We start from the raw sequence: 23,166 nt of genomic DNA, 5'->3' as shown, positions 1-23,166 counted from the left end.
TGTACATCACAGTGATCCCATTAAGAGACAATATAGTCAAGATAGCACCATATAAATATTAAAAAATGCACATAGTCAATGCAGCTGTAAATTAAATTTATATTCTGTCTGTGCATACAATTCCAGGGCCTGCCAGGCCTCCCTGGGATTCCTGGTGAACAAGGCCCAGAGGGAGTTGGACTACCAGGACCTAAGGTACAGACTTTAACTTCTAGAAAAGCAAATGCTTGCTTGTGTATACTCTACTTCACAGAGGTACATTTCCTGCCTCTAGATCATAGTCAGAATACCTACTTAATCCAGCTTTAACTTTCTTCTCAATATAGAAAAGGTAGATCTTTTTTTGTTGTAGGTTTGTTGGGGGTTTTTTGGTTTGAGGAATCTGGAGTTCATTTTATAATATGGGAATTGTAATTCCTGTGTATAATTGACTTGAATACATTTAGACCACCAGCCACTGTTTATCTCCAATAACTTTCTTCCCCTGCCACCAATATCCTTGGGTTATCATTGTTTGGAATTGCACAGTGCAGTTCAATGGTTTTCTTCTCTTTGTCCCATTTGGTTATAACAGATGCTTGGAATTCTAGAGATAAATGAAACTTTAGTATTCACTACTTATTTCTTAAAGTATTGACTTTCAGGGTGATCCTGGTAGCAGAGGACCTGTTGGCCCCCCCGGTCCCCCAGGAAAAGGCCTGCCAGGACCAAAAGTAAGAGATTTAAACAATTATGTCTCTCTTTGTCTAATTTCTAAATTAGGGGGAAAACGTATACTATAAAAATGTGTGATTATGCATAGACATCTACATGTTTTCTGTCTTCACTGGAAACAACTAATCCAACAAATATTCTTTATTTTGTAGAAAATCAAAAATATTTTTGGTGACAAGCCATAAACCATATCCTCCTTGTGATTGCATATGATAAATGATAAGGTGATAACCTTGCAGTGAAGATCAGTGACAAAACATTTAGCTCCTGCAGACATTAGCTGCAACTGAGTGGCTAAAATTTCTCAGACCTAGCATTGGTCAGAATTAAGGGGAGGGCAAGCACTTAGTATGTCTTGCCTATACTACTGTTACAGCTATAGGCACTACTGTTGAGTTCTTCTGGGAATAATTCCTCTTTTTTACTGTATAAATCAAATAATCACCCAATAACCAGTATTAGGATGAATCCTTGCAAAAAGAATTATTTTTGTAATTATTTTGTAACCATGACAAAGTCCCGAAAATAACTGTAACTATAAAAAGCAATTTTCACTGTGAAACCTCCACAATTGGAAATTCTCATGCTCCTATAGCTGTTCTGAAAGTCTATTGAATACAAAAGAACTGGTTTGAATGTAAATATAAAGGAATAACAACATCAAATGCAAAGATTTGGAACAAAGATTTGAGTTGCCTGCAGACTGTGGCTTATTGGTCCCTGAGATTCAGTCCCCATTGGCAGGAAGACAGGCTTCAGAGAAAAGCAGTGGTGAAGCACCTCCTCAGGCAGTCCTAAGCAACAGCATGTGCATGGAATCCTTACAAATGAGGAAATAGAGAATTTCATGCAGGGATACTAGAACAGCAGTACAGAGATAAAACTATTATGTACCATGTGGGGTTTGATTTCTCCCTGTGAGTAACATGGAATGGGAACATTTTTTTTCTAGAGTTCTATTGAAAACTAGCTTGTAAATTAGCAACAAATGTTTATTTGCAATGCCATAGTAGTATGTATATGTGTAGGTCTTACTGTGTAATGGTGCTAACTGATAAAAAAAATAATAGTTTCCTTAAATTTTAATTCAGTACCCAATATCCCACCAATACAATCCATCCTTCAATGCAGCATATATCTCTATCAGCAAGGTGATTCATGTTCACTAAGTATTAAGCCAAGTGACTCCTTTGAAGTATAAACTGGATTATTAAAATCTGATAAAGGCCAAAAAGATTCTTTCTCAGCTAGAGCAATCTTATTCCCACTACTTATAAAAAGATATGTTTGGTAGAAGAAGGAAAAGAAATTACAGGGTGGTATAACAATTTACTGTGTATTTTTATTACGATTATTCTCTAGGGAACCATAGGACGCCCAGGGCCACCTGGCTCTCTGGGACCTCCTGGTGAAGGTATTCAAGGAACTAAGGTAAAAAGACTCAGTGTCGTCAATATTTAACCTGAGTTGAGTGGTCAATCTGACCATCACAGTGTTAAGGAGATTTCACATGGTTTCTTTCATGAAGAGAGCCTCAGGCTAGAAAATGAGAAGGATAATGTGAGTATCTGCAAAATATGTTCTGTCTACTGCTGCAAACTAGTCCAATCATGTGTGTGTTGAGGAAGGAAGAATGAACTTTTATCAGTTAAAGATACCTTTACAGAATTAAAAATACCACTCCCTCAATTCTCATGCCCACAGAAACAGTTTGAATTAGTTATGTGTATTACCACTATTCAGCAGAGAAAAAGCCTCCATCCTGAATCTGTGTGTACTACTAATTTTTCCTTGAAATATACACTTTCACATAAAGCATCAGTCAGATGAGACAGAGTCAAAAGATAGAAATAAGAAAGGCAGAATGAGAAGGAATAAAATGGGATGGAAAGAAGGGAAAAACCTGAAATTACAATCAAATTAAAATTGCACCCAACAATGATCATGTGGGTTTTCAATACTGTGTATCTCTACACTGAAGAAGTATTTGAAAAATATAAATTAGCCAATAAATTGTCCCAAGTGCCTAAGATCCTTGTTAAAATGCAGTTTGATAAACTCTCTTTGAACATTTTAAATTACTGTGTGGTGAATGATTACAAAGGGTTAATATCACTACCTGGATTATCATTAGGGGGAACAAGGTATTCAAGGAATGCCAGGACCACGAGGCCCCCCTGGAGATGGGCTTCTGGGAGAGAAGGTATGATATCTAAATCAGAGATAATAGTGAGATAATGCCCTAGATGGAAGCCAACACACTCAAAATGCTCTTTTACAGTCAGTTCTCATTGAAAGCATGTGAATTCCATGTAAAGGGAGCCCCAGACCCTAAAAGATTATATTATTATTAGAAGTTATATTGTTATTAGAAGTCATATTATTCTTTTATTATTAAAATAAATATTAGATTTAATATCACTGTCTTTCACCATCTGCTATGCAAAATTTTGGGACTACATCAGTGTTAAGAAAAACAGACTGGTGGGTTGAAATCAGTTCTCAGATGTGATCACAATGGCTCAGAAAGGCTACACAAAGTCCCACAGTCTACTAAAAATCAAACAAAGAAGCACTAATACATCTGTTTGCTATGCCAAACATCTTTTCTGGGCCAAAATGTTTCTCACAGTGATATTCCCATTATTCATTCCAATGACACCCCTGGATTTCTTTTCTATTTCTCTAGTGTTATCTTATTTTTCTAAGGCACAGAAAATAATTTCTATCATGCAATATCCCATGAAACCCCTCAGTCTGCATGTAGTTGTTTGAGATGCTTCATTGTTGACACCACTTCAGGTACTTTTTCCCATAAAAATGCTTAACCAATACTAGAAGTTATTAATGAAATTCACAAAGTATCAATTTATTTAAATGATCTCTAACAAAGATTTCTAACTCATGTCAAAATTGATGTGCATTCAACAAAGGCTACTAGAGAGAAATTTGAAAAGTGTAACAAAGACTGACTTACACTTTCTGTCTGCTTACCACATGGTATTAAAGGGAGATCGAGGAGCTACAGGAGAAAAGGGGAAAAAAGGAGAAAAAGGTGATATGGGTGACCCTGGTTTATCTGGAGAACCTGTGAGTAACTCGGGTTTATCACATGTTTTCTTAAACCACTCAAAAACAAAGCTGGGTTGTGTGTTCTTCTTTCTATTTAATTACATATAATCTGAATCACTTAAGAAATTGAAACTATTGAAAACTTTAAAAGCACAAAAAAGACATCTACTTGATTAATACTCCACTTCCCACATGGATGTGGTTTCTTCCTTAAGGCAGTTGTCATGGTTTAACCCCAACCAACAACTAAATACTACACAGCCACTCGATCATCCACCCCCCAGCACTGGTGTGATGGGGAGGAAAATCAGAAAAAAAGTAAAAAAACCTAAACAGGCAGAAGACTCGTGGGTGGATATGGGCGAGTCTAATAATTGAAGCAAGGACAATCAGTCATAATGATGAAAAAGCCAGGTGATGCTCCGTAAGATTGCTCAGCACCCACTGACGGCTGCCCAGCCCATCCCCGAGCAGGGCCCGGCCCCTCCCGGCCGACTCCCCCGCTCTCTGTGCTGGCTGTGCCCTCCCGGGCTGTGCAATGTCCCTTTGGCCCGCCCGGGTCAGCTGTCCTGGCCGTGCTCCGCCCAGCTCCTTGTGCGGCTTCTCACCCCCACTGCATGGGAAACTGAAAAGTCCTTGACTATGGGTAAGCACCACTCCTAATATCCAAAACGACAGTGTGTTGTCAACATGATTCCCACAGTAAACTGAACCAGCTACTGAGAAAATTAATTCTATCCCAGCTAAAACCAGGACAGAAGTGAAAGACAGCTGAGAATCAGTGATGCAGTGGGAGACTTGAGGTCATCCAATTCCCATAAATCACCTTAGGAGATTGCAGGTACTACATGCACAAGCCAGTGCATGTGCATCAGAAGCACACTTTTTCTAGTTTAACTTCCTATTTGCCAAATATTATTCTAATAACTGTATCGATGAACTTGTATTCTGAATTACAATGTTACTATCTAATTGCAAAAGCTTAATTAGCAATCACTCTTACAGGGCAAAACGGGACCAAAGGGAGACCAAGGCCTAACAGTAAGCAAATTCCATTATTTAAACCACATTACAGCAAGATATAAACAACACTATCAGATGAAATGTAGCCTTTTAATTATTTTGGAAAGAGTTTTTTGATTAGAACCCTATTCGGTAATAATATAGAAAGAAACCAACTCAATGATTTCTGATTTTTTCTCATCTACTTTATGCTGAAATGGAATTAAAAGTTCCTGGTGACTTTAGGTATTTTTGTGCTATATGTTCTTTTACAGCTAGTGTTAGATCACCCAGACATATACTTGCTGCAGGAAGGGGTTTTTACAAGGATTTAGGAGTCTAAAGAGCAAAGATCTTCAAACTTGTCATAGTCTGCTATGAATTTATCTATATTTCTGCTAAGCCTATACCACACTTGAGCCAAATTCAGTCAAGTATGTCAATGAGTATATAAATACTACTACAGTTTATGATGGAAGCTCAGCAGCAGCAGCAAAAGGTTGTATTTGAAACTGACTCAATGCCAGGTGAGTCCTGTCATGCACTTCAAAAAACATGACAAATGATTGCTTTGAGAAACACTTTATTCCCATGTCACAGAAGCTATCATTTTTCTGAACAGACAGCTCTGAAGGCAGCAGTTTTGGGGTTTTGTGCTGATGAAGGCTGAAGACTAGGCCAGGTACATCAGGGCTGAAAATTCCCAATTCCATTCAGTATTAGTGCCCTGGTATATGTCAGCTCACTACAAGTAATCCTGCGCTTCCTAAAGTTGGGTCTGTTTCTCTGCTCCCAGTACATTTAAAAGGGATATAATACTATTATGCTAAAATATTTATGCCTTTCAGCTTCAATGAGAACCAATTAATCACAAAACATTCTTTAAAATAACAGGAGCTAATTGTTTTAGATAGAGATGTTATTGTGTTGTCAAGTTGTAGATTCTTGTATGCATATGAAATAGTTCAATTGTAAAATGTGGAACTCATTCCCAAAGAAAAGTTTGGTAGTTAAGCAGTAAGATTTTTCAAAGTCACTGTAGGACACAAATACTAATTCTGAACAAAATCTTCGTTAGTGTCAATATTATACCTTATTTGAAAGAAGCAAGTTGTAAAATATTCTAACATTGAATTTTTCTCACACGCAGAGAGAAGATATAATTAAATTAATTAAAGAGATATGTGGTAAGGACTCAGGAAATCTTTATGTTCAGATCCTATATTTCCTTCATTATATTTGTATTCTTCTTTTCCAAAAGCATGACAAATCAAGTAATTGTGATCGAGGTTTCTTTTATTTTTCCTTTGTAGGTTGCAGTATTAAATGTAAGGAAATTCCTATGGAGCTTGTATTTGTGATTGACAGCTCTGAGAGTGTGGGACCAGAAAATTTTGAGATTATCAAAGACTTTGTGACTGCTTTAGTAGACAGAGTGACTGTAGGCAGAAATGCTACCAGAATTGGCCTTGTGTTATACAGTTTAGAAGTTCGGCTAGAATTTGGGCTCAACAAGTATCCAACCCGACAGGACGTTAAGCTAGCAATTAGAAAAATGCAATACATGGGAGAAGGCACTTACACAGGAACTGCCATCCGCAAAGCAACCCAGGAAGGATTTTCTGGTGCTCGGGCAGGGGTGCGGAAAGTAGCTATTGTGCTAACAGATGGCCAGACAGACAAGAGAGAAGCTGTAAAACTAGATCTTGTCGTTCGAGAGGCTCATGCAGCAGGCATCGAAATGTACGCAATAGGAATCGTAAATACTTCAGATCCAACACAGGTTGAGTTTGTGCGTGAGCTAAATCTGATCGCTTCAGACCCAGACACAGAACACATGTATCTCATTGATGACTTTAACACCCTTTCAGGTGCGTTCATTGAAGTTTTATTCTGCCTGTATCTGATACTTCTCACAAGGGGGCAGGGTGGGGGAGAAACATTTTCTTTGTGGATATGTTTTGATGTTGCAAAGTAATAGAAATCTAGAGATACAGATCCCCCCCTTTGTTTACGGCGTTACATTATGAGGCAACTTGCCAATGGGGGCATGACACCCAGTCTAGGAAAACAGCTGCTTAAACAAGTTTTGGGTAAGTGCTCATGCACTGAAAATCTGCTGACTGTAAATGAGCATGAAACCCACTGTCATAAATGCTACTTGTTCACTTCCCTGGGGAAATAGCCAATTTTCACTTGGTTATTCACATTCGCAAGATAAGAAGTTATTTTCCAATTACCAACTAGTTGTTACTAAGCTTAGATGAACACCCTTCATTGTATTTTCTACCATGCAGAGGACTTCCATGCTGGCAAATTTGTGACCAAAACATCCATACTCCAAAGAGTCTGGAATAATCTTCTTAGATGCATGTAAACCATCTGAAGGAGTTCTGGATTACATATGTATTACTGACATATATAAGTAATCCAGATTTTAAAAACACATTGAATTTCTCAGTATGATAAGTTTTCTACTTTGTTTTTTTTTTAAACAGCTCTGGAGTCCAAATTAGTTAATCAATTTTGTGAAGATGAACATGGCACCTTCATATACAACCGTAATGAAAATGGTGCAAGTATAAGTGGACAATCCTTCCATTCAGTATCTCCAAGTTCTTCACATTACATACTTCAGAAGAACAATGTTAATAGACAATCACTTTCAGCACAGACACTCGGAGTATCTACAGTAGAAAGTTCCCTGAGTCTTGGCCATCTTCCTCAACCATTAGCTCCGGTATGAAAATTCAAAATTTAAAGAGCAGAAATTTTAAGTATATATCTTCCTGTGTTACCTAATGAAATTTTTACCATTTCCCTTAATTTTCCACAGGGCAGGTATTTTAACTTGGTATGCTCAGAGCTGGTTGTTTTGAGTAAGAGCTCTGATGTTGCATGCAGGCAATTAGCTGATAGCTGTAGCTTATTCCTGATATTGTTATAAGGATTCCTTTGTTTAATACAGTAATATTTGTGCCACAGTGTGAATCATAACAATATTAAAAAGCAATTACACTGTTATAATTAAGTCTACGAACAGTAATTGGACTCAATTGTAGATTATAATTTTAAGTCTATAAATAAACTTCTGTAAAGCTCAGCTAAAAAATATTTATCCCACATTTAGATATGACACCTTTCCTGGTAAATCAACCAGGAGAAGTAAAAATTCTGGTTCTTAACACTGAAGTCAGGGTAAATGGAAAGGAAACATACCAGAAAATCTCTAAGTAATGGAGTGCTTGTTCATTTTGAAACACTTCACAGTAGCTGGAAAGAAAAACAAAATCAAATGCTTATTTCAGACCAACATACCTCCTGCAGTCTATGAAGAGGAACATGATGAAGAAAAACAGCCAACCCTTCTAACAGTAAACACTAGAGGTATTTTTATTGTCACTCATGTCTTCATTTTCATTTTTGGCTGATGAAAAATCAATGTCTCATTCTGTTTCTTTTCACCTGCAGCTGTGTTACCATTATTGTCATCTAAACAACTACCATCCAATAAAGTGATGACATCATCTCTTTCAACTGCAGGCCCCACACCAAGACCTGGTGGGTCTAAATCATAACTCGTTTTTCATTTTGTTCCCTCTTTGGCTGGTACTAACTTTTAATAAGGCTTTAAATCAGAATCATTTTGTTCCATTCCACAAAGATTTTGTGAGTCTGTGATATGGAAGAGAAGTAATTTCAGGATTATATAACTGATGTAGTTGCAGCTCTTGTCTTCCCAAGTTCTGGATCCCACAGCTGCACTAAAAGCAAAAGCAAGGCTTTCTCTAACCTGAGAGGGAGCTCCTGAGGGGCATCAAAAAGAGAACATGATGCTCACTGAGGGTGAAGGTCGCCAGGTTATTCATCACCCAAGGAGAGGCAATCTACAGAGGTGGGAGGCTTCATAAAAGACAAAGAGAGTAATTTCAGAATTAGGCAGAAAGTATGCATTTCTCTTTCAGAGGAGCAATAGGAAAAAACAGTGTTTAGTCATTTTAAGTATCATAATTAGCTGAGTGCTTACAGAATTGATTCTTTTTATATGAAATGCCCAAATGTACTTTGTTCATCATTTGGGGTATTTTCAGTTCCAGTGATAGTGCATTATGATGGAAGCAATAGAAGGAAGTGGTAGAAACATGTTCCCATGTCTCCTGGAAACAGACTTATTTGGTCTCTGCCACTAATGTTTTTTTTTTTCTCAAAAAAAGTGACAAGACACCAACTGCAAAAGACAAAACATTAGTCATAACATTAGTCTTCACAGAAAACTATTTTCTATCTCATGGTATTATTCAAGTGAGTGAGACTAGATTAGTATGTCACATTCTGTAGATATCTGTAGGAGTTTTAAATTCAAACTTATGTACATAATTATTACCATTTTATTAGATAAGTAGCACAAATATCTTACAAAAACAAGGCAAGAATTTTAAAGTCTCTTCTCCCACACCACAAGGAAAACTAATGTACAGCAGAAGGATGCAGCAGATATAAAAACAGCAGATGCAACTAGTTTACAACTCTTTGGCTTATAATTTCTGTTTGCTCGCAAAACTGGTTGCACAAAATCAGATTTCAAAACATGTATTTCAAAATTATCACATTAATTTTGTTTGCTCTTTTTGCATCTGGAGCCATAATACCATTACTTCTGGAATTACTAGAACCATGCCAGTAAAGGAACAGTTTATTTGACTACTAAGATGCACTTGTAACTTGCCTTCAATATTAACATCTTTAGAACAAGAAGTGAATCTGAAACTATTGTATTATAAACAAAGACTAGCAAAAAAAGAAAAAAAATAAGTAAGAATTTTAAAGGTAAAATCTATGGAATACAATTGACTTTTACAAACTGAATGGTTTCTATTCCTCTTTTTTCCCCACTTCAGAAAGGATGGTGGAGCCCCGGTGCAAGCTGAGGCTGGATCAAGGGCCGTGCCGTGTTTATACAATCCGATGGTATTACGACAAACAGGCCGATGCTTGTGCTCAGTTTTGGTACGGCGGCTGCGAGGGAAACGCAAACCGCTTCGAGTCTCAACACGAATGTAGACAGGCTTGTGTGGGTTTTCCTGGAGGTAGGAATTAGTCTCTACATTAAAAATGATAAGGCTGAAGCTATTGATTGTTTGGGTTTTTTATCAAGTATCCAGCATGGTACCTAAAATCAAACCAATTAATTTACAGAATGCTAACTTTATGAAGTCATATACCCACTAACTAAAAAAAAGTCTACCTATGCAAGCATACTTGAATACTTTTAGCATTTATTGTACGACATAGAGATTATAATGAAATAGCAAATTTTCCACAGTATCAAGAGTGCAAATTTTCGCTTTTTACTCAGTTATAGTAAGACCAGTGTAGCATTTGCCATAGCAATTGCCCTTCCTTCACCAGATCTTTAAATACTACCATTGAACAATCACTAACTAGACCTTATTTTAAACTACATATGTTGCCTTGGAAACCGATCCTTGGTCATTATGTAAGTTTTTTTCCCTTTGTTATGGAAATCTGATATTTGGCATGGATTCTGCAATCAAAACCTCACTTCTTTTAAGTGAAACTATTCTCACAAATAGTATTCTACTATTTAAAGCACAAAATATCAACTTCCAAATTACATAGATTAGTACTTAATACCAATAAATACAACAAGTGCATCAGCTTGTGACCTATGTGCTCTCTGGGTCACAAGACAGGGAGGCAGTTCAGTTACCCACCTTTTCTATACACATCACAGGTACATTTCATCCTTTTTTTTCCAGTAAACTCTCCTCAGTTTTTATTAGCTAACCAAGATCCATGACAATTACAGTTAAAACACACATCTAGAGATTTCTATGAGTGCCTATACCAATAACTGGCATTACTGTGCTGGGTTAGTTCATGTCTAAAATGGTCCTTCTAATGTGTTTTTCTTCTGAAAGCTAAGTCTAATTTTAAAATGCATTTTAATATTTTCATCTTCCTTAGTTAATTATTTAGACTTACGTTTAAAACATTAAACACAGCACAGTTTATTTTCTGCCACTGTGATACACTTTTTACATTGATGTTTGCCTGTATATGTTGCATTTCCTGTTATTTAATATACTTTGAAGCTTATTTCTAATAAAACATTTCTGGTTTTACTGCCAGGACAGAAAAAGGAAAATGGTACCTTTACAGGCCTAAAAACTTACCTCACAGCTAAATTACACTCACTGCGTCATGCCTTTCTGATAACGTGACTGGATTTGTGCCACAGCCCTTAACAAAGCCAAACATCACACATTATGCACTCCTGTACGTGGAACTCGTCGATCATTTTTAGTTGGATTTGTGTCATTTGGTTGGGTTTTTTCTTCTCCCTGAGCAAATAGTAACTTCACATGTATCAACAAAGAACGGAGTTTGTGGTCAACCAAAACACCCTCCAGCCTTTCTCCTCACACAACGCTCGGCCTCACAGGGCCAGATTAACGATGAGGCACTTCTCGCCCACTGCTTTATTTCATCCAGCTTGTGTCAATATCCGGATGTCACCAAGCCAGGGACAAGCTTTAGGGAAAGGACTACCAAAGGACAAGTTTTTTCTTTTGATTCTTATTCGGCGTGTTATTCTGTAAATTTGAAAGCGGCAGGAAACTGCAATTAAAATCTGGATAGTTTTCCAGTCATTCCAAATGAAAAACAACACATCTCATCTATCTTAAAATAAACCCAAACCCACCAAACAAACACCCAGCCCTGCAAATCCCCAGGCCTCAAGGCTGCATCACCGAGCACATGAGGGTCCCTCACGGTTTAGGCTTTAGCGCCTCAGCCGAGCCGGGGGCGGAGCCGGGGAGGAGCCGGGGAGGAGCCGGGGGAGGAGCCGGGGAGGAGCCGGGGGCGGAGCTGGGGGAGGAGCCGGGGAGGAGCCGGGGGCGGAGCTGGGGGAGGAGCCGGGGGGAGCCGGGGGCGGAGCCGGGGCGGAGCCGGGGGAGGAGCCGAGGGAGGAGCCGGGGAGGAGCCTGAGCGGAGCCGGGGGCGGAGCCGGGGGAGGAGCCGGGGGAGGGGCCGGGGGCGGAGTCGGGGCGGGCGCGAGTGCGCGCGCCCTCCCCGCGTGCGGCGTCGCAGCCAATCCCGGCCGCCGCGGGAGCGCGAGACACCGCCCACCCTCCGGCCCCGTTGCCAGGGAGGCGCGCGGACTCGTCGGGGCGGGCGGCGACCATGAGCGGGGCACTGGACGTGCTGTGGGAGGACAGGGATGTCCGCTTCGACATCTCCCCGCAGTGAGTGTCCGTGTCCCGACCCGGCCCTGCCCTCACAGAGGCGCTCTCGGGCCCGCCCGGCGCCGGTAGGCGGCTGGCTGAGCGCTGCGTCCCGCAGGCTGAGGCCGACCCCCGCTATCGGCGCGGTGCGTGCCGGGAGCGCCCCAGCGTGTGCCGGGAGCGCCCCCGTGTGGCGGCGGCAGGAGAGACACTTCACCTGGGGGACAGGGCGGGCAGGGCGTGCTGGGTGGGGTCCGCTCTGCGTTTCCGATCCAGAAAAGACAAAAAGAGAAAACAAAACGAAACAAAAGGTTGGGCGCTGGAGGACTGAGGGAAGAGTGCATACTTTTTTAGCTGGGCTTTTCTAGCACTGAGAAGTACAATCAAACTGAAGGCGCGTGTCTGCGGGGACGGTGGCACAAATGGTTACCAGGACTTGCCGTCCCTGCAGTGCAGTTGGCATCCTCCTCAGGGAACGGGGCCGTGACTGTGCAGTGTTTCAGGAAATTCGTGTCTTAATTACACATTTTGTTTCCATCATGCCACACATGAGGAGTTTGGGCGGCTATGGACAATACGATTAAAATACAGCAAACATTCACACTGCATTTATTATGTAATTAAGTAGTTGGATCGGTTAAGTAAAGCAAAATAATATATGAACAAATAAATAGAAGACCTCGCCAGAAGGAGAAAAAAAAAGCCAACAACAACAAAAAAAACACCCCACCACCCTTTGTGTAAAATTTAGCACAGCATTTCAAATGTTCTTATACATCTGATATTTCTTTTGCTGACATCTCTTCTTTTTTGAGCCCAGCTCCACTCCTTATGATCTAAAAGTACATCAAGAGGCAATAAACTCTGTCCCCTAAAAATTACGTGAATGGAAGCGGATTATTTTTTGCTTTTTCCTCCAATTTCCACACACTTCACCTTGCTACATAATTATTTATTTATTCACTGTTCTAATTTAATAATAAAGCTATTAATAATTTTCATCTGTGAGATGTAGGGAGAATTTCAGGTATGTAAAGTTGATTTGTATGTATGTATGCATGTGAGGATTTTTCATTGCATGAACTGAGCAGAAAATAGAGGAAAGTGAAACGGGGAAAAAATGGCCTTTTTTTGGAAGATAAATTATTTTCCCTTTTTTTAGACAAATGAAAATGAGACCTGGAGAGGTCCTTATAGACTGTTTAGAGTCTGTTGAAGATACAAAAGGAAACAATGGAGACAGAGGTAAGGAAATAGTAACCTTTCTTCTATTTAACCTGTGTAGGTTCATGAAAGCAGGTCAGGTTTCCATTGAACTCTGTATCAGTACTCTGTTGCACAGAAGAGATCCTGCCTATTTCACAGCTCTGCCTCCGAGTGTTTTCTTAAAGTTGTAGGAAGGTGATTCTTGTCTCAGAATTTGTTTGGAATTTAAAGCCTTGCAGGAATAATCCATTTATAAACAGTGTGATGCTGTTCTGCTGTAATCCTCTTAAATGCTCAGTTTGTCCCACACTGTCTTTAACTGAATCAGTAAGGAATATGTAGTGGGCAGGGGCTGAAGTTGCCAGCGTGCTGAGATGACCCTTCAGGGGGGTTGGATGTGATACTCTACAGGGTACAGAATGGAATAAATCTGCATATGGAAAAGGGGTGACGTTATTCATGAATACTGCTGTGATAGCTAACTCACTGCCTTCCCCTTCTCCTCCCCAGAGCAGTTTTGCACTGATTGTGTCTACATTTTTACTCTAAGCATCTGGATTGAAATCAATAACTGTTCTTAGATTGATTTTGACAATGCTGGTATATATTGGAGATTGTTTCATTTGTTCCGTGTTGGATTTTCTCTGCTAACATTTTAAGCATTTAAGTGTTTAGTGATTTTTCTGGTGGGGGAATTTTCCTGTGCTTTTCTTCTTTTTCCTATCAAGAGGAAGGAATATTCTGTTGTTTCAGAACATTTCATTTAATGGAATTTATTTAGATTAAAAATAGCTACACTGTTTATCTCCAGGCAGACTGCTTGTGACAAATTTGCGGATCATTTGGCGCTCGCTGTCATTGCCCAGAGTCAATCTCTGTAAGTAGTTCTGTTTCCTTTGTGGTGGCATGCTGCTCCTTCACAGAGTATTGATTTCAGTACAGAATACTGAAGTATAGCTGTGTTGCTCTTTAAAGTCTGAAATAAACTGTTACTAATGAATCTCATTATAATATAGGAACAGAGATGATAATTCATAGCAAAATAGTAATATTCAATATTCAATGTTAATTTCTCAGAAAAGAAGTTGAATATATCTTCAGACATATTTGTCGTGTGGCCAATGTGGGATTCATTTGGTTTTGTAGAAACAAAAAGTTGAGCTTCATCATAAATTGCTTTATTGTAGCTCTTGTTGCCACCTGTTTATTCACATTCTGCATTTCTCTATTTACTCCCCACAAATACCTCCCTTTCCAGTTTTAGTATTATAAACTCTGAGTAAGTTTCTCATTTGAACTGTATGAGTTAAAAATTTATGAGCAGCTGGAAGTTTGCTGGTATTTATTTTAATGTGCTGAAACAGGGGCAAGATGCAGTTACTTTGTACACAAATTATTTCCAGTGCTCAGTGTGGAGCACTTCTGTGGAAATATTTATTGGGTTGGACAGTACTCTGAGCAGCCAGAGTTGGTCCTGATTTGAGAACAGCACTTGACCAAAGAACCTCGTTAGATCCTTTCCAGCTTAAATTCAGCGTTGTTTTGAGGAGCCAGGGCATTAACCACAAAGTGTAATTCTCACAAAAAGCATCTAAAGCTGTGCTACAAAATTCAGTAATATACTCTGTAATTTTGACTGTTACTTTTCTTGTTCTCAAAAGAATGTTTTTTTCTCCCTTGACTTTTAAGCTGTCGGTTACAACTGTGTTATAAATATAACTACAAGAACTGCCAACTCAGTAAGTTCCAAAAAATACTTTTAAAAATAATACAAGAAGTTGTAATTAGTTGCTTATACTTATTGCACTATATTAACAATAATCTGAAAGTCTACTTGCAAGAACAGTAGTAGAATAGTAACAAAAGTTTTGTTTTAAAAGTGGAGAGCTCTCAAATACATAGTCTGAATGGAATTGCATGCAACTGTGAAGCCATTTGTTTGACTTGCCACAAGAAACTAGCAGGAAGATGATGTAGATTTCCTGGGCAACCATATGATAACAAAATCAAAAAGAATGTTTCAGTCATGATATTGCAAATGCAGAGCAGGCAGGCTGCAATAGTTTTACTATTGATGGAACTGCTAGCTGGTCAAAAAGAAAAATAAGTTCAGCTGAAGACAGCAGTAGATTAGTGTTAGAATCAGGATTACACCTCCATATACACTGTTTAAAACAACTTAGACAATATCTGAAAGTTATTTATTATTTGTACAATCAAACTACTATCTAACCAAAATGTAAAATTTCATTTTTTCCTTACAGAAATTGAGAGGGCAGACAGAAGCTCTGTATATATTGACTAAATGTAACAATACTCGCTTTGAGTTCATATTTACCAATGTTGTTCCTGGAAGTCCCAGACTCTTCACTTCAGTTATTGCCGTGCACAGGTAGTGTACTTAAAATAGTGTTTGATCAAGGACTCAAATACAGTATATGACTGTTCATATTCAACATTCAGAAAACTTTCCCAGAAGAGAACAATCTCTGGAAGGAAGGGGGAGACCGATCAGAAATTTTAGTAGATAATTGCATATAATGACAATTAATGTGTATTTATATTAGCTATTGATCACAATTTATACAACTTCTGTGTGTATAAACTATCTGAACACATAAGAGTATAGAGGAGCTAATATCAGTGTGCATTTTCTAGCTACAATTTCTGTCTTCAATAATTTCCCATCATTTCAGACCATGTAAAGGAAATGAAGGGTTAAATCCTGGTCAGAACTCTTCATCGACTACAAATCACCGGATGCTTCCCACCTAAAGACAAGTCACCTGAATGATTGTGTGCCCAATACATTACCATGGGTGTCTATTTAAGACCTATGGAATACTGACATATATATTGGATGTTTGTGATTTAACTGGCACAGAAAAATAAAGGATTGTTAATGTCCATGCTATGTGTGGCATATGCTTATGTGGCAGAGGACTTAGGCTTTGCAATAGAGTCTGGATGATGACTGTCTTAAGGGAAAAATAGTACAGACATAAAAAATACAGGAGATGAAAAAGTCATTCAAAACCAGTTTTAAGTTTAAAAAAAAGTCATTAAGGAAGGCTGGAATATACTTAATTATGTTGAAAAAGTTTTAATAGTACTCTTACTTTTGTGTAATATGGTGATAAGAAAATCTGAAAGTACACATTTAATATCTATACTAAAATCAAAAGTAAATATAATAGAAAAATGGAACTACGTATGAACTAATATATAATTTATATTCTTGCAGAGCTTATGAAACTTCCAAAATGTATCGTGATCTGAAGCTGAGAAGTGCATTGATTCAAAACAAGCAACTGAGATTGTTACCACAAGAACAGATATATGATAAAGTCAATGGAGTTTGGAATTTATCAAGTGACCAGGTATAGTAAAGAATCCAAATATATCGACTACACAAATGATAAAATCTTTCAGTTTTCATCTAGCAATTATACTCCTTTAGTTTTGTTATCTCCAAGGAATTGCCCTTAATGCTGTTCATCAGCTGATGCATGCAGAGAAACTGATCCCATTCGCTACAACAAAATTTCCTTTTGGTAAACTGAAGTCTTCATGACCTGGCTAATCTGCAAGGAACTAGATGTACAATTTCTGTTTAAAAATATGGATTTATGAGTCTAAAGCTCTGTAAGATACTGAAAGAAAATAGTTTCTGAAGTGCTCTGCTGAATATTTGTGTGTTTATGTGCAGTTTTGACTAAACAGTATTAAGATTATATTGTCTTTTGATTCATGAAAATTGAAAATATTGGAAAGAATTCTGTGTCTTAAAAAAATTAAAACCTTTTAAGATAAAAATAGAAAACATTTATTATTTTACAGAGCATTAGTTGCAAGCATTTCCTGGAGCAGTGAAACAAAACAGGAGCTGATATTTCTGTCTGTGCATTTTTAGTCCAGAATAGAAATATGATGCACTCTGACAAGCTAAAAAGTTCTTTCCTCTACATTCCCTTGGCACACATCTCCTCAATTACCTAAGTTTAACCCACATGCCATCATGCTTACGCTTCATGCCAGTTCCAGATCTGTACAGTTAATAGCGCTCTCAGATGCTTCGTGTATTCCCGTGAGGTTGGCTGGGCTGTGACTTGATCCAGCTTTGCTGCAGTAGTAGGGACTCCCAGCTATTTGCATTACTCATATTCTAGTAGCCTTTAAAGATTGGATCCTGCTTCCTTGCAATCAATAGAAACATTTCAGCCAGGTTTGGTAGGGAAGATTCAGGCTTTTAGTGAATAAAATATGAAGCTGTACCTTGCTTATATGTAAATGGATAGTGGTAATCATCATGTTTGGGAAAAAAAAGCTCTGTACTTAAAGCAATTCTAACATAACTTTTCTTTAATAGGGAAACTTGGGAACATTTTTTATTACTAATGTGAGAATAGTTTGGCACGCAAATATGAATGACAGCTTTAATGTCAGCATACCGTATCTACAAATTGTAAGTATCTTGCAACAACCATTTTCAAAATGAAACAGCATATGCTCAAGTCTTTGGTTAAAACTCCCAACTTACCAAAATTTTATTTCATATCCCTCATTCAGAGAGAAATTTAGTCTTGCCAGCATCAATCATAGGATATATTTTCTTTTCTGTCCAGATTAGTTGAGGGTTTTCCTGGGCAGGTACAAGTATTGAAAATGGCTTGTATTTCAAATTTTTTAATATTTACTCTAATGCTTCATGCCACCTACATACAGTGGGATTAATGACCTGTGAACCCGATGTTCAGAAATTCACTGTTACCACTTCTAATTAAACATGTTTCCCTGAGGTTTCAGGGGTTCAGATTTGTAATGGTAAATGGGAGGGAATGCTGGTAGCCAAGCTTCCAGAGCCAGTAATTGTAATTATTACAGTGTGAAAAACCAAACTGAAACAATGAGATTTTTATCCAGTAATTACTAAAAATTTAACAGTGTTGTTTCTCTTTATCATTAGCGTTCAATAAAAATGAGAGACTCAAAATTTGGCTTGGCACTTGTGATAGAGAGTTCTCAGCAGGTAAGAACCTTTAATAGCCTTTTTCTATTAATTACATTTTAATTATACATATATACAATATTTCCCTATATGCAATATTTTTATATATAGTATTTCTCTAATTCTGAAATGTCATGGGTTTACTCTAAAGTTACATAGAGCGTTCCTTCTGTGTGGCCTTGTGAAAACTTAAAAGAAGTTCTCTTTGTACTGCTTAAAGTGTATGTTATGGTCAATATGGCTGTTGGGAGTTACGGTTTTTCTAGGCAGAGCAGCAATAGGCCCCATGACTAGCTTCTCACTGTCAAATACACTGTCTTCTGACAGATTATCTTTGGTATCCAATTTATTCTGTGCTTATGTAAGACCACGGTTTTGAATCTGTCATTATTTCTTTGTGTCTGAAAAGTGCCTTAATAACAACATTTGCTGAGTGGCTGGGAATAAATCATTAATACCACTTCTGAATTTGTCCCACCCTTCTTTGCTTGTGGTTTTCTGTATAAGGAGTTTGTTCACCTTTTTTATAATGGGCTAATGGTTAAAAGCTTATGTACCTCATAGAGGAATGTTGTCACTATTTTTATTTCACCCATGATTCAAGCTTTCTCAGCAAGCTGAAAATTGCTATCATTAAGCTGGAAATCACTATCAAGGAGAAAAAAATGTTTAAAAAATAAGACTAATAAACAGATGCTGTCTTTTTTCTCTGTTATATAGAGTGGAGGATATGTACTTGGTTTTAAAATAGACCCTGTAGAGAAACTACAGGAGGCAGTGAAAGAGATTAATTCACTTCACAAAGTTTATTCAGCTAATCCTATATTTGGAGTGGATTATGAAATGGAAGAAAAGGTACTCCATTTATTTATTTTAAATTAGATATAATACTGTGTTAACAGTAACAAAAATATATTAAACATATTAGATGTGTGAATTTACTTACTACAGTGTTATAATTTGCAGCCTCAACCCCTTGAAGACCTAACAGTGGAGCAGGTTCCAGATGATGTGGAAATAGAGGCTGATGAACATACAGATGCTTTTGTGGTAAGCAGCTCCACAAAAAAAAAAAAACAAAACAGAAAAATAGAATCATTCTTGTTTGATTACTCAGATTTAAGCAGTGTACAGCTGTAATCCTCTATTAATGATAAGGTGCAGCTGTACTTTCTATATTTAAAACACGTCTACGTGCCTGTTATTAAACATCTTGATTATTACAGGAATTTATTTTGTGTATGAATTTTTAATTTAAAAACAAACTATTATTCAAAATAAATAGCAGGAGATATTTAAAAGAACAGTTGTTTGTAGTTTCTCAACACATTAAAATCGGGAATAGCTTGAAAGTCAGCAGCACAGTATAATCAGATACATAATATTAAAACAATAATTCACCTTCTCTTAGAGCAGACAAATAGATGGTGATATCTATATGCTAAACACTAATTTAAGATCCAAACTTGGAAGTTTTTTAGAAAGGCAGCAATAATTTTACATTACTACATCTCCCAGTATTTGGGGGAAATTTACTTTAAAATACACTAGGTTGCTTGATTCACCCTCTTTAAATGAATTTCCAAACTTAGTGTGCAACCCAGTAACACCTGGTTCCATGACTGATTGCAAGGGTAGATGGCCCATGTTTTCAAATGTTAGCCTTGATGCATTGACATGTTTTCTTACCAATCTCTGAAATTTGGCCTAGCACAAATGTTATTTCCACTCATTTTAATTTTGCAGCCTTTTACTAACACAGATAAGCTCTTGTGTTTTCCTTTCCCTCTTCCCTAGCTTTTTGACTTCTTTCTTTTCACTTTTGCACATTTTTATTCAATCTTCAGCATATTTCAAGACATACCTTTCCTTAAATGGAGATTTGTTTGCTCTATTGATGCCTTTGTCACCTGAATTAAATAACTCTGTTTTGTATATTTCAAACAAAAACTGGAAGCTGAAAATGGTTAGAAGGTTGTTGCTGTAGGAGACACAGGTTGCCCAGGATCCAAGGAGTGGCTGCACACCAATATTCCACAATACTTGACACTGCAGGAAAGTGCTTTCTTTGCTGCTCCACAAACCAGTGGACAGTGGACTCCACAGACCAGTCCACAGGGGCAGCTGAAGCAAGACTGAGGTGTTTTTGGTAAATAAGATCTAGAACCTGCTGGTCTAGAGATTATTTCTAGAGTGTGGATATTTTCAGAAATCTGATATCCATGGAGTTTGAGCCTTAATTTCCACCCACACGGAATAGGAAAGATGATATCTCTTCCCCACACCTCTATTTATTGAGTTGTTCTATTACTCTATGTTCTTTTCTTCGATTGAGTGTGATGTCAACAGAATTTTGATATTATACATTTTAAGCTACTTTTTGATGTTGAATAGTAAAAGCTGCTGCACGTGAGGAAAAAAAATACCAGGATGCTGTTAGTTTGTCATAATATTAACATTCCCTATAAAGTGTTTGTCAGTGCAACAAATGTAATACAAAAATGTTGCCATTTAAAAATTTTTCTTTATTATGATGGAAAATTCAAAGATTGGTATTTTATGAAAAATACCTTAATCCAGTGGTATCTAATCTATAATCCAAAACAGAAACTCCTGTTAGAACCCTTTCGTAAATTATTTTAACACAGAAGTAAAACCCATGTAGACTGGATTCTTGTAGAAGACCTACCCAATACAGTTTTGACCCTAAAAAATAATTAGCATATGTGGTTTTTAGACTTCTTTTTTCAAGGTTCTTTTTGTTTTCCTTTGCAGGCTTACTTTGCTGATGAAAACAAGGTAAGGAGATACTTTTTCAAACTATCAAATTTATGTTGATAAATGGGATAATGAAATTAAAAAGTGCCTTCTTTTTTTATTTTCTCTCATACGTCACATATTCAAAAAGCAACATGATCGGGAGCCTGTTTTTTCAGAAGAACTGGGACTTGCAATAGAGAAGCTAAAGGATGGATTCACACTCCAGGGACTCTGGGAAGTAATGACCTGATTTAGATTGACAAATTTGTTTCCTGAGCAGGGAAAAACTTGGTTCTTGCTGGATTTAGATCTGTAGAAGATAATTTAGAAATATTGGAGTAGCTGAGAAAGAACGTGTCAAAGCTAAAGAGCAGGCAAATATTGCATAACAAATCCTCAGGCTGTGTCATAAAAGAAGGATTATTCCAAAGCTGGTATGGCTAAGAGCCTTGCATTCCGGGTGTTGCCGTGTGAGCCGCGGGCGGAGGCGCTCTGGGGCGGGCGGGGCGCGGCTGCTGCAGGAGCTGCCCCTGCAGGCCGCCCTCGGTCGCGGCCGTGCGGAGCTGCCAGCTCCCTCTGCCTGCCGCACCGGGAACTCCGCACAACGGGCATGGCACAGCATGGACACACGTGTAACCTCCCTTGTTACAGGATTGTCCTTTCTCCCTCCCCTGACAACACAAATTCGGCCATGGTGTTTCAGACACCATTTTATGGCAGGTAGCCACCGTTTTTTTTAATAACTTCATGGCTTCAGTGTTTATGTATTGCCCTTTGGCTGCCAGGACCAGGCACGGCTTGCCATTTTACACAGCACTATGTCAGAAAAGGAGACCTCCTCTTTTTCTGCACATGGAGACCACTGTCTGAGACAGGGCAATGTGAGATATGCAGTTTGATGCTCAATTTCAATTATTTATGTATTTATACAGAGTGATGTATTTTCCCATAATGGTTATGTTTGAATTAAATTTCCATAACTTGTTTAATGATTTGCAACACAGAAATACCCTCATACCATCACAGCACATTTTGTATGTAGGCATATTGTCTGTGTTACTGATAGCTTTAAGAAAAAGCAATTCTGTTCCAAATAATAGCTTTCGTATCTCATAATTTTGCTAAATATTCACACGTATTATTCCAAGTATTTAATTGTAATCCAGATATCCTCATACAGTTGTTTATTTGTTTGTTTTTGCTAGAGCACTTTTTAAAGCAATGATCTAGAAAACAGGGCACATGCAAATAGCTTCTGTGTGTGAGTCATTAGACCTTTTATGATGTTATGTGTTATAGAGAAATGAGTCATTTATTGTTTAAAGGAAGACACAGCTGTTACGTCTTCTGGTGAGATAAAACCTCTGTGCTGTTTTCTATAAATGGAAAAAGTCAAATGAGATCTCCTCTCAGCTGTTGTTTCAGCAGCTGACTGTTAAAGTAACTGTGGTGTGAATGTAATACTGGTGTTTATGGAAAACCTTTCAAAGTATATATTTTCATGAAATACTACCTATATTGAAAAGCAGTCATTACTTCAATAAACTTTGATAATATTATAGATTGTTGTAAATCTTCCATTCAAGTAGTTGTGGTTTGATCCTGTTTTCGTTACATTTGAAAAACATTTTACATATGGGTGAAGACTTCAATTTGACTTATTTTGGAAAGCAAAACTTTAGCTGAAATAAAATATATTTTATGTCTAAACAGTAGTGTTTGGTTTAAAACCAAATGGGATATTAAGAAGCAGCCCAAAATTTCGAGGTCTTAACATCTAAAGAAATTGTATATATGATATGGTTATGTGTAAAAATAATCTTCAAACAAAGGCAATAGATACAAAGTTACAGAGTTTTTAGTATCTTTAGGACTGCAGTAATGAGCTGTATTAAGCAACTCTGAAAAAATGAACATTAGTTAAAACTGACAACTCAATTATATTTCTATTTCAGAATATTTAGTAACATGTGCGATCTCGCTCATAGCTGTCTCACTGAGGGTCAGATTCTGCTGTCCGTACTCACGTCAAATAATTTATTGCATTACTCATAATCTTACTGATTCAATGTGGAGAATGATGGCAAAACCTGACCATAGTGACTAAGAGCAACAGTTGCTTCTTTCAGTCTTTGACAGCTGCAAGAGCAACTC

The 23,166-nt window shown here is 37.7% G+C and overlaps 2 protein-coding genes across 3 annotated transcripts in view; both read left to right on the top strand.

Annotated features, from left to right (window-relative positions):
* LOC136363526 (collagen alpha-1(XXVIII) chain-like) overlaps positions 1-11,101 on the top strand; it is a 32,234-nt gene extending 21,133 nt beyond the window's left edge. Inside the window, exons 24-35 of the mRNA XM_066322848.1 lie at positions 127-195; positions 645-713; positions 2,077-2,145; positions 2,849-2,917; positions 3,724-3,804; positions 4,792-4,827; positions 5,939-5,975; positions 6,102-6,659; positions 7,287-7,480; positions 8,097-8,175; positions 8,260-8,349; positions 9,687-11,101. Of these exons, the coding sequence (XP_066178945.1) occupies positions 127-195; positions 645-713; positions 2,077-2,145; positions 2,849-2,917; positions 3,724-3,804; positions 4,792-4,827; positions 5,939-5,975; positions 6,102-6,659; positions 7,287-7,480; positions 8,097-8,175; positions 8,260-8,349; positions 9,687-9,886 (1,551 nt within the window). The 3' untranslated portion in view covers positions 9,887-11,101. The remainder of the gene's footprint in view (positions 1-126; positions 196-644; positions 714-2,076; positions 2,146-2,848; positions 2,918-3,723; positions 3,805-4,791; positions 4,828-5,938; positions 5,976-6,101; positions 6,660-7,286; positions 7,481-8,096; positions 8,176-8,259; positions 8,350-9,686) is intronic.
* A 726-nt stretch (positions 11,102-11,827) lies between these two features.
* BBS5 (Bardet-Biedl syndrome 5) lies at positions 11,828-22,571 on the top strand. Of its 2 annotated transcripts, XM_066322843.1 has the most exons (12): positions 11,828-12,059; positions 13,201-13,283; positions 14,056-14,121; positions 14,934-14,983; positions 15,509-15,636; positions 16,489-16,624; positions 17,614-17,709; positions 18,211-18,273; positions 18,973-19,107; positions 19,219-19,302; positions 21,028-21,051; positions 21,161-22,571. In XM_066322843.1, the coding sequence occupies exons 1-12, from the start codon at positions 11,998-12,000 to the stop codon at positions 21,260-21,262; spliced, it is 1,029 nt and encodes a 342-aa protein (XP_066178940.1). In that variant the 5' UTR covers positions 11,828-11,997; the 3' UTR covers positions 21,263-22,571. The 2 variants fall into 2 exon arrangements, with proteins under 2 accessions (XP_066178940.1, XP_066178941.1); XM_066322844.1 differs by lacking the exon at positions 18,973-19,107.
* Positions 22,572-23,166: the final 595 nt, after the last annotated feature.

Source organism: Sylvia atricapilla, chromosome 7 (assembly GCF_009819655.1).
Source record: "Sylvia atricapilla isolate bSylAtr1 chromosome 7, bSylAtr1.pri, whole genome shotgun sequence".
Taxonomy (NCBI): domain Eukaryota; kingdom Metazoa; phylum Chordata; class Aves; order Passeriformes; family Sylviidae; genus Sylvia; species Sylvia atricapilla.
The sequence above is the reverse complement of the archived record's forward strand: the minus strand, read 5'-3'. Positions and strand labels throughout refer to the sequence as shown.

What these genes read in the sequence shown, in the direction of transcription:
- BBS5 (XM_066322843.1), top strand. Translation starts at nt 11,998, where the DNA reads ATGAGCGGGGCACTGGACGTGCTGTGGGAGGACAGGGATGTCCGCTTC. An exon ending in CTACAAGAACTGCCAACTCA is followed by an intron (nt 14,984 to 15,508) that starts GTAAGTTCCAAA and finishes TTTTCCTTACAG; the next exon opens with AAATTGAGAGGGCAGACAGA. An exon ending in GGAATTTATCAAGTGACCAG is followed by an intron (nt 16,625 to 17,613) that starts GTATAGTAAAGA and finishes TTTCTTTAATAG; the next exon opens with GGAAACTTGGGAACATTTTT.